The sequence below is a fragment of the Salminus brasiliensis genome, chromosome 22, assembly GCF_030463535.1.
Source record: "Salminus brasiliensis chromosome 22, fSalBra1.hap2, whole genome shotgun sequence".
Classification (NCBI taxonomy): Eukaryota; Metazoa; Chordata; class Actinopteri; order Characiformes; family Bryconidae; genus Salminus; species Salminus brasiliensis.
The window spans coordinates 20,075,990-20,087,825 of record NC_132899.1 but is presented as its reverse complement, the minus strand read 5'-3'; the positions used below and the strand labels follow the sequence as shown (position 1 = coordinate 20,087,825).

Genomic DNA, 11,836 nt, shown 5'->3' with positions numbered 1-11,836 from the left:
CTGCGACACATCTGCAGCGCGCGCTGCGCCACCACGCGGCTGAGTGCGCGCACTGCACCGCACCACACACACACACACACACACACACACACACACACACACACACAGGCAGGTTTGTTTTTTCATACAGTGTCAGGACGTGTGGTCATAGTCCACCGTTTAAGTGTGGAATCACTTCACATATTAAGATTTTGGATATTTTTTGAGGCAAAATGTGGATTTAAATATTGTCACTATTCGCCAAGTATTTTAATTATTAGATTTATTTATTATCTATTAAAAACCTTCTACAACATAAATTCTTAATTTTATAAGTTTATCTTTCTACAGCTCTCTAATTATCTATATATCAATATTCCTGTCTGTCTGTCTACAGCTCTCTAATTATCTATATATATATATATATATATATATATATATATATATATATATATATAGCTGTCTGTCTGTCTACAGCTCTCTAATTATCTATATATCTATCTGCCTGTCTGTCTGTCTGTAGCTCTCTAATTATCTATATATCTATCTTCCTGTCTGTCTGTCTACAGCTCTCTAATTATATAATTATATATAATGGTGTGGCGCAACAGATAACACCACTACCTGCCACTGAGCTACCACACCATGTGGGAGACTGGGGTTCGATTCCTGGGCTGGGTGACTGCGCTGCGCTACACCAATAAGAGTCCTTGGGCAAGACTCCTAACACTACATTGGCCCCCCTCTGTAATACGAGTTACCTTGTAAGTCGCTCTGGATAAGAGCGTCAGCTAAATGCCATAAATGCAAAATGCAAATGCAAATATATATAATCTAATTATATATATATATATATATATATATATATATATATATATATATATATATATATATATATATATATATATATATATATAATTATATATCTAATATCTAATTATATATATATATATAGCTGTCTGTCTGTAGCTCTCTAATTATATATGTATATATATATATATATATAGAGCTGTCTGTCTGTCTGTAGCTCTCTAATTATCTATTTATCTATCTTCCTGTCTGTTGCTCTCTAATTATCTATATATATCTATCTGTCTACAGCTCTCTAATTATCTATATATCCATCTTCCTGCCTGTCTGTTGCTCTCTAATTATCTATATATGTCTATCTGTCTACAGCTCTCTAATTATCTATATATCTGTCTATCTGTCTACAGCTCTCTAATTATCTATATATCTGTCTATCTGTCTACAGCTCTCTAATTATCTATATATCCATCTTCCTGCCTGTCTGTAGCTCTCTAATTATCTGTATATCTGTCTGTCTCTGTGTCTGTCTGTCTACAGCTCTCTAATTATCTATATATCTATCTTCTTGTCTGTCTGTCTGTCTACAGCTCTCTAATTATCTATATATATATATATATATATATATATATATATATATATATATATATATATATATAGCTGTCTGTCTGTCTACAGCTCTCTAATTATCTATATATCTATCTGCCTGTCTGTCTGTCTGTAGCTCTCTAATGATCTATATATCAATCTTCCTGTCTGTCTGTCTACAGCTCTCTAATTATATAATTATATATATAATCTAATTATATATATATATATATATATATATATATATATATATATATATATATATAATTATATATCTAATATCTAATTATATATATATATATAGCTGTCTGTCTGTAGCTCTCTAATTATATATGTATATATATATATATATATATATATATAGAGCTGTCTGTCTGTCTGTAGCTCTCTAATTATCTATTTATCTATCTTCCTGTCTGTTGCTCTCTAATTATCTATATATATCTATCTGTCTACAGCTCTCTAATTATCTATATATCCATCTTCCTGCCTGTCTGTTGCTCTCTAATTATCTATATATGTCTATCTGTCTACAGCTCTCTAATTATCTATATATCTGTCTATCTGTCTACAGCTCTCTAATTATCTATATATCTGTCTATCTGTCTACAGCTCTCTAATTATCTATATATCCATCTTCCTGCCTGTCTGTAGCTCTCTAATTATCTGTATATCTGTCTGTCTCTGTCTGTCTGTCTACAGCTCTCTAATTATCTATATATCTATCTTCTTGTCTGTCTGTCTGTCTGTAGCTCTCTAATTATCTATCTATCTATCTATATATATATATATATATATATATATATATAGCTGTCTGTCTGTCTACAGCTCTCTAATTATCTATATATCTATCTGCCTGTCTGTCTGTCTGTAGCTCTCTAATGATCTATATATCAATCTTCCTGTCTGTCTGTCTACAGCTCTCTAATTATATAATTATATATATAATCTAATTATATATATATATATATATATATATATATATATATATAATTATATATATAATATCTAATTATATATATATATAGCTGTCTGTCTGTAGCTCTCTAATTATATATGTGTATATATATATATATATATATATAGAGCTGTCTGTCTGTCTGTAGCTCTCTAATTATCTATTTATCTATCTTCCTGTCTGTTGCTCTCTAATTATCTATATATATCTATCTGTCTACAGCTCTCTAATTATCTGTATATCTGTCTGTCTCTGTGTCTGTCTGTCTACAGCTCTCTAATTATCTATATATCTATCTTCTTGTCTGTCTGTCTGTCTGTAGCTCTCTAATTATCTATATATATATATATATATATATATATATATATATATAGTTGTCTGTCTGTCAACAGCTCTCTAATTATCTATATATCTTTCTGTCTACAGCTCTCTAATCATCTGCCTGTCTATCTATATATCTATATATATCTATCTATAGCTGTCTAATTATCTGTCTGTTAGTCCGTCTGTCCATCTATCTACCTGGCTGTCTACACACAGCTCTCTATTTATCTGTCTGTCTGTCTGTATATAGACATCTGTAATTTATCGACAAAAGTATTGGGACCCCTGTTCATTTAATGTTCATTTAATGGTAGTAAAAGAGTTCTTCCTGTTTTTGTTGGAGGAACTGTCTCTACTGCACAGGAAAGGCTTTCCACTTCATTTTGGAGCATTGCTATGAGGATTTGATTTGATTGGATGTTGAATGATTACCACCCCACCTCATCCCAAAAGTATTGGATGGAGCTCAATAATTTAAGTGCAGGTTCACGTTTATCTGCATTAGAGAGTCCTGTATTATTGGCAGCACTTTTCCACAGGGACTAGACAAGCTGTGTGTGCATTTGCACACATGTGTCAGCAATGGTTGCAACTGAAAGTAGCTAAATGCATTCCTTGGAAGGGGTGTCCACAAACATTTGGACATAGAGTGTATATATTTATATGAATGTAGGTAAAGGAAAAAGCATTTCTATTGGTTCATTCATCAGAAAATTTTGACAACATCTAAAGAAGTGCCAGATTCAAACTATGTCTAAAGTAAAAACATGCCAAGGTTTTATGTGACAGGTATGATATGATATTGCATAGGTTCTGCCAAAACTGCTCTGACCAGTCGAGCATGGACTCCACAAGACCTCTGAAGACATCCTGCGGTCTCTGGCTCTAAGACACAAGTCCTTTAAGTCATTTAAGTTGTGAGGTGGGGCCTCCATAGAGCACATCAGTGAGCCTTAGATGCCAATGACCCTGTTGCCAGTTCACCGGCTGTCAGTCCTTGAAGCACTTTTGATAGGAACTGCACACTGGGAACACCACAGAAGACCTGCCTGATGTTTTGGAGATATTCTGACCCAATCATCTAGCCTTCACAATTTAGCCCTTGTCCACATGGCTCAGATCCTTAAAAATGTACATTTTCCAACACATCACCTTCAAGGACCAATTATTCATTAGCTGCCTTATCTATCCACCCCTTGGCAGATGTTTTGTAACCAGATAAGTAGTGTTCTTCACCTGTTTATGGTTTAAATGTTATGGCTGATCATATGCAATAAAGCTCTTCTTATTCTGAGTTTAATTTTCGCCATCTTAGAGAAATGGTAATACACATGTAGCTTGAGTAAAAATGTATGTTGTTGCTCCTGACTTCGTAGGTCGTTGGAACTTTCTGCCCGGAAACATACACGCACTACTAGGTCAAGCCAGTTCAGATGTCCCTGCTGACTGACCCATTCCTTGCTGACTACGATGTGAACAGACAGAGCAGCACCAGTCTTTGTACATATAAAGACATTTTAATGATGTCACAGCACATCTTGGATAATACATAAAGTGCCATTACAAGCATTTGCATGGGAAACGGACAATGGCGTGAGCACGTCAGGACTGTACCTCCCCTGAAAAGGAACGTGGGATAGGGGAGGGAGGAGGGGGGGTTTGAGATTGTCATGGCAAAGAAATCAAAACACTTCTACAGTTTTACAAAAACACCCTGTGTGTAAATGTGGAATGTTCCTTTTTTAACATCAAGATTACGGTTCTCATTAATGTAACTGGGCGTTTAGTCTGGGCTGTTCAACAACAGAAGAGTCATCTCGTTTTCACATCCAGCAGTGAACTGAATCAAATGCGAGTGATGCAAGAAAACCTGAGGCGTACTCAAAGGGCCTTTCCCTTTGAGTAACATTACTATCTGCTCCCTCAATGAACAGTATATACAGATTGCTTGACCTAAATATAAGAAATGTTGTAAAGTTGGCTTTACCATCCAGCATTAAATGAAGGACCTGTCAAGAGACATATTTCATGTACCTCACTCTTTTTCTTTTCCTTTTTTTTTTTTTGTTTTTAATTGTTTGTCGAATTCTTCCCTTTTTCTCCCAATTTGGTACTGCCGATTAACCCACCAGTCCTTAGCTTCCCCTAGCACTAGCAATGCTCCCGACATTAGGAGGGTAAGTATTTAACATGTCTCCTCCGATTCATGCGAGACCAGCCACCACCTCTTTTCGAACTGCTCTCAACGCAGCATCATCTGAGGAAAACACCAGGTACCCAGCTCCACCATACTCGCTAACAGACACCTGTGCCGGCCAACATCGTTTAAAAAAGCGATAAGGGGAGATAGGGAGCCATCTACTCACTCAGAGAGAGCTCAGCCAATTGTTCTCCCTCGGACTCCGGCTGCTGATGGCATGCAGTGGCATGGCTCGGGATTCGAACTAGAGAGCCCCGGGCCATAGTGGTACAAAAGGCCTCTTTAACATCATCACTAATCTCATTCATAAAGTTCCAACTTTCATGTTTCTTTCCAGCTTCTAAATGAAACGGCCCTCGTAATCAAAAGGTTCTCAGAACCATTTCAAAATACAGTACAGACTTTTTGGCAGTTGGACATGAGGACACATCTTTCTCTGTCTACACTGAATAATCTTCATAAGGCGAGAACCATCAGCTGTAACTGTAGAAGAGAAGCATCGTATCCATCATGTACGATGGGTTTAACATAAGACCAAAGGTGACCACTTTACTCTGGAGTATTTTATGGGAGACATATAGCCTAAAACATCCAGTTACTATTGTGCCATGCTGTACTGGTTTAGGTACTTCTTATTCCTCACTGCCTACATTAGCAGGCAAGGGTGCTTCAGGTTCCTTTTCTACATCATTTACCAGGACCTTGCTGGCCACACAAACACCTTCCACTGGGACACAAGAAGTTGCGGTGCATGGCAAAGGATTTTATGCTATCACATGGACACAAGGAGAGTCACATGGAGAATAATAAAAGAGGTGACTGTGGACTGGTGATGTACACAGAGAATGCATTACTGATCGTTTCTTACATCTCTTCTTGAGACTGGAAACAGTATGAAACAAAATGAACTGTTTACATAGAAAACAAAAAATGCATCAGAATCCCAAACGACTCAACGAAGTTCTCATAGGACAGAGTAGTGTTACAACGTGAGATCCCTGTGTGTTGATGTCCTTAGCCATTTTAGTCCAGCATTTTGTGTTTCTTTGCGAGTTAGTGAGTGGGTGTGTATCTGTATATGTATGTATGTATGTATGTATGTATGTATGTACGTATGTGTGTGTGTGTGTGTGTGTGTGTGTGTGTGTGTGTGTGTGTGTGTGTGTGTGTGTGTGTGTGTGTGTGTGTAAGTAAACAAAAAGTCTGGCTTTGTGTGTGCTTTCATGACTGCTTGGGTGCAGCTCCATTTGCTCTTATATGGTTCCCTGATTGAACCTTACATTCCCTCCTTAGCACGAGCTGAAGAATCCAAAAAAGCGATCAGACAGATTCAAATGTTGTCAGACCTCCATGTCTGGTGGGCTTCCACCTCCTCGGGCACAACCAACAGGAGTTCACAGTTCTTCCCTCGAAGCTGGTGACGCAAGAACTTCCTGGAACATCATCAATACAAAAGAACATGGGCTACACATGGAGAACTGACACTGAAGTGAAATGTGATTAATGTGGTCAATACAAACATTTAAAGCAACACTATGGAAAAATGGCATTTCTTGCTCCTGGGCTCCACTTACAGTTAGGAAGTATAATTTGCGCTTTGAGCCACCCCTAAAGGACACAATTTTCTGGACGAGCTGAGGGATACAGAACAGTCACTGAAAGTGACAGAAGCGTGTAGACGGCGGCGGCAGAGTAAGAATTTAACATAAATATGACTTCAGTATGATTTTGAAGCTGTTCGTTTAAAGAAATGCTACATAGTGTTGCTTTAACATCATATGCTTTAATACCAGTAATCAATGTTCTGGTAACACAGCAAGTAGTAGAGTGACACTACACCTTAAAGCAGCATTATGTGAAATCTGGTATTTTTTGCTACAGCCCTTTCCCCCCGCAGTGTCGGAGTGTAATTCACTTTGGCACCACTGTCATAAATACATAATTGGAGCTCTACACATAACACACATTACTGGACAAGCTGGGAGATACAGAACCGTTATCTGAAATTAAAGAAGCATGTGGACTGAAGTGCTAGAGTAACATTACAGGATTCTGCACAAGTATGACTCAGGTTAAGCAGTTCTTGCAAAAGGCACACTCTCAAGCACACTCCACCAAACTTGCATAGTGCAGTAAGAGTGTTCTGACCTGGAGTGGAAGTATGAATAAAGCTGATTTTGTACTGTACAGATGCTTAAAAAGTCTTGCCATAATGTTATATTTATAGACTTAAGGATTGGTAGAGAACAGTTTTAATTATGTACGATGTGTTTAAAACATTTCCTCTATACAGAGTCTCCATGTCTGTACGTGTTATTTGCGCAGACATATGTTACCTGCATCAGCTGGCTCTGAGCAATGCAATATGAGCAGCAATGGAAGCATCTTACCATGCAAATATGAAAGAGGTGAATACAGATCCTAATGTGGAACTAGAAACTAACCACAGCCTCACCTAAACACACCAAACTTTCAGAAACAGCTCTGAACTGCTTTTAGTGATCGTTTTGGGAGCTTCAAGAAGCAGCAGCAGCAGTTCATTAGTTTGATCAAATGTAACTGGCTGTGTGTTTAGAGCAAAGTCAGGGAGAGTGACATGCCTTTTTAACAATGTTGACTCTTATTTTCAATAAAGTACAGACAGGTTAGTTGTTGGTTTCTTGCATTTTCCAGTTGCTACTGATTGTTACAGGCTTAACATAGTGAATAAAATGACGGCTTGTTCTACGTGGTGATAAGTCTATAAGAATTTGAGAGACGTAATTAGTCATATTTACTTGAATAATACCAGCAATTAATTCCCAAATGCTCTTGATTCCCGGGAACTTTACACCCCCTCTAACTTACAGAGCATTATGCCGTTGGTCGTAGTCAACCCTGGATTTTAACCCAGGTAGTCGGCCTAAAAGTGGAGGTCGGCTTGAGACTGGGAGGTCGTTGGTTCAATCCCCCAAACTGTCAGGAAGTGTAGGGAGCAAAGGAAAAGTGCTTTCTTCTCCCTAAACAAGTTACCCAGACTCCGAGGTGGCTGGCCACCGCTTCGAGTGAGTGTTCTCACTTCCCCAATTCACTAGTGTGTGAGTGGGAATGTGTTCACTGACACAAATGGGTTAAATGTGGAAGTTGAAATCTGTTGTACTGCTGTGCAGTGGCGATAAAGTGTGTTTCTAATTCTAGTAAACTAGCACACTGAATATGAAAGCAAGCTCTGAGAGCTTTGCTGTGAGTTTCCCCACAAGGTACTCAAACCAATACCACTAAGGCACATTTATACTCCCTTTCCATACAAAAAAAATAAAACTGTTTTAAACAATATAATCGCCCCCACCCAGCAATGCGTCCTTTACGCCGGCATGGATGTTGAGCAATACATCGACTAGAGGGCAGTTCTAGGTCAAAAGTTTCTGACAACAACAATCACGGCGATGGTGTAAACGTTCTGTGGTCGCGTTTCGCTTGAACTATTGGCTATGCTGCCCCCACAATTTCCAGCGGTACTACTCCATTCTGTCCGTATCCATAAAAGCTTCATATGTAACAAGCATTAACGAGCTTTTAGATTACATCTTAATTTTTCCAATAACTTTTTAAATACCTGAGTTCATCAGCTGTTCCGATGGCATGAGGACTCCGCAGTTTTGAGTCCAAGTTGTAGTAAACTCCGCCCACCTCCTTCACTCCTATCCAGTGCTGCCGCTTGAGTGGCAGACGCAGAGGACCCCAGCGCAGATTGGATGGCACGTTCAAAATGAAGCCAGTCACGTTTGGCAGTGCAATGCTGCAAACATCCCTGCGAACCAACAACACATTTGAGTTGTGACGTCCAGAAGCAGACAGAAACTCCAAAGATTAGAACTCAGTCCCGACAGAAGGAAATACCTTCTTTTGTCCCACCAGACTGCTTCAAACCCACGGGTCTGCAACGCAGCCATGATGACGTTGACATCATAGTTGCCGTTACCCAGCATGCTCTTCTTGTGAGGCGTTACCAAAGTGCTGGGGGAGAGTCTGTGAATAAAGAAGAAACACATTTACTCCAACACAGCACAATCATGGCTAGGATGCAAATGTTGAGGAGAAATAATGGGAGTTACTGCGTTTGCATGTTTAATCTGTATTGGTGACAGTCTAGTTCAGCTGGCCGCAGGTGCAGTAAACATGCTTTAGATGCACAAAATATGTGAAGATAATATTTGTAGAAATTTCTAAATTTTTGACATCTGACTGGTTGGAATGGAGATAAAGAACCAGTGGTTAATAAAGTAATCCTACTTTATAAAGCTGATTACAATGGATTGTCCCTCCCTTTGTGGTGAAACATGCAGTTGATCAGTTTTCTAGAAATACTTGTGATTTAAATTACATTGTCCAGCCTAAGATTCACTGATTGATCTTTAATGAAATATATATATATATATATATATATATATATATATATATATATACACATACACACACACACACACACACACACACAATACTTTGCAAATGTCATAGGCAGTCAGAACAGTGTTCAGAACGGCTAATCTCAGCAGGCCGTGTATATCTACGTATACAAAGAACATTACTATAAACCTTACTATGACCATGCATATAGTAGTCAGTAGTCTGAATATGTTGCTTAACAGTTAGAACAACAGACTTCTCTGTGAAAAGCCACTGTATGGATTTTTTTGGTTCACCAGCAGCTCACCTGATTCACTGTAATGAAGAACTGATACATACATAAACTAGGTACTGGATGCAGACTGTAAATACTGGATGGCCATGTTGAGACAACAATCACAGTGTATTCTTTATTAATATATCTTCATATAATCTGTCTATATTTTTAAAGAAATGCTGCCTGTCCAAATAACTAGCAGATGTAGTTTCACACAGAACTTTCTCAGATGCCTGAGACAGACATTTTCAAACGCTTTGCAGCCAGGAACCACTTCCTGTGAGAAAATTATTCTATAGCCTCCACAGATTCAGACTCACTCTTCATTTTCCTGAAGACTGTTATCCTCGCTCTTGCACTGAGTAAAATCAGAGCACGTTTTAAACTAGATTCCTGTCATTATTTGCTAGAATCCAGAGAATACATTTTGGCGTATAGTGAGTCAGTCTTCTCACTAAAGCCAACCTATGCAATAAAGGTATACATATTTTACATACAGATTTACATACAATAACGTCATTGTATGTACATTTAAGGTTCCTTTAGTCTTACATAGCCCATATTCTTTTGGCTCATGTGAAAATTCTACATTGGCTTAAGACAAAATAAAACTGCAGACTGCCCTTCTCACTTTCAGGACCACGTGCCCAGACATTTTCACAGTTCTGCACATACATCAGCAGTAAGCTGCCCGCTCTAAACAAGGCTCAGCTCATCCTTATTTTCTTAAAAAACAAACAGTATGACCATGAATCACTGACCTCTGGTAGATATCTTGAAGTGCATCTCTGCTGAAGGCAGCACCATCCTGGAAGACATTATTTAGTGCGTGAAGAGCACACAACTCTCGGCGCTGCTTCTCATGGTAGATGACAGGGGGCCGCGAAGCCGGAGGAGTTATTCTGGCATTCGGCCCTTCATCCGCCTCGGGGCCACTTCCACCTCCACCTCCAGCAGCCTCACCTTTCTGCTTGCTCACCTTCCATGGCATACAGCCCAGCTCCTGAAAACCTCCTACCCCCCTCCCCTTACCAGAACATGGAGTACTCCCCATCCCTGCTGCTCCTACAACACCACGGTCATCTCCACAGCAGCCACCCAGTTGCTTCAAGCGTGTGGCAAGGGGAGGGGAAGGTAGCTATAGTGAGAGATGGGAAGCCACCTCAAAGTATCTATTGAGAGTGTATGGGTGAAAATAAGGGAAATTTCAGCCAATGGTTGAGGAGCGGAGGGTTCTTCAGATCAGCACTCGTATCCCTTTTCTAGGTTCTCCATATGGATTGCTCGGGTAGATCTGCTGAAGACCAAAGTCGTCACTAGCACAAAGCAGTTCTTTCCATGATGATGATTCAGATCAGACAGAGCGAGATACCCAGCGTAACACATCCAGGTGACGGTGGGAATCTCCTCAGCTTCTGTGTGGGTAGGAAAGACACTGCAGTCGTGTAGGAATCACCTTGCACAGTCTTGAAGGAGAAGGAAATAGAGATGAACACTTGGATTTAGTAAGGGTTCAAATGGGACACTTCACATCATAATGCAAGGAAATCCACAGTGAATACTGCTTGCTTTGCTGAAGATCAGAGATACTGTAATGAAGGGGAATGCACTAATGAGCATTAATTGTCTCCTCAGCTTAATTACACAGCTGTCAACACAGTGGCCCAAAACTTCCTGCTGTCTGGGTACACACTGGGTCTGTGGACACGGTAGGAAACCAGAAGCAAACGCATCACAGAGCGTTTATCAGAGACTTCTTTGAATCACTTTAGGTATTAGTGAGAGGAGCTACAGGGCACTTTATCCAGCACAGCAGTCTAAACCACCGCTCTCTATAATACTGTTGTCAGTTGACTCCAGCTACGCGCTGCCGTTTGGCTTTATTTACTCCAAAAAGCAGCAAACAGGAAACACGGAATTAAGCCTTCTCCCCGCAAACCCCGGACCTTACACGATTCTGTGGACTTTGAGCTGTTCCCCAGTTGCAGACCTGCTGTTTTTACCTCTCTTCCTCGGCTTGTTTATTCCTTTGTTTCTCGCACTTTTCCTTATAGCTCCCTGTTTCAACATGAGCATGCGCACGACGTCATCTGCTTTTTGCTGCCTTGTCGAATTACGTCATGAACAATGTGTGTATGGTAGCCCCTCCCCATCTCCCCCCAGCACCAGCTTCAGACTGAGCGGGATTTTTGTGCCTCACTTTTAAATATATATATATTTAATATACATATATATTATATAAATACAGACAATGTCCCAAAAAAAAAAAAAAAAAATATATATATATATAGATATATAGATATATACATAGATATGT

General features: G+C 39.3%; 1 protein-coding gene across 2 annotated transcripts; it reads right to left on the bottom strand.

Annotated features, from left to right (window-relative positions):
• Nucleotides 1-5,968: 5,968 nt before the first annotated feature.
• On the bottom strand, nucleotides 5,969-11,596 carry josd1 (Josephin domain containing 1). Of its 2 annotated transcripts, none has more exons than XM_072668179.1 (5): nucleotides 11,523-11,596; nucleotides 10,281-10,985; nucleotides 8,736-8,864; nucleotides 8,452-8,646; nucleotides 5,969-6,289 (listed from the first exon to the last, which is right to left on the bottom strand). In XM_072668179.1, exons 2-5 carry the CDS (start codon nucleotides 10,571-10,573, stop codon nucleotides 6,187-6,189), a joined length of 720 nt encoding a protein of 239 aa, XP_072524280.1. In that variant the 5' UTR covers nucleotides 10,574-10,985; nucleotides 11,523-11,596; the 3' UTR covers nucleotides 5,969-6,186. The 2 variants fall into 2 exon arrangements, with proteins under 2 accessions (XP_072524280.1, XP_072524279.1); XM_072668178.1 differs by having other exon boundaries at nucleotides 11,471-11,582.
• Between the last annotated feature and the right edge of the window lie 240 nt (nucleotides 11,597-11,836).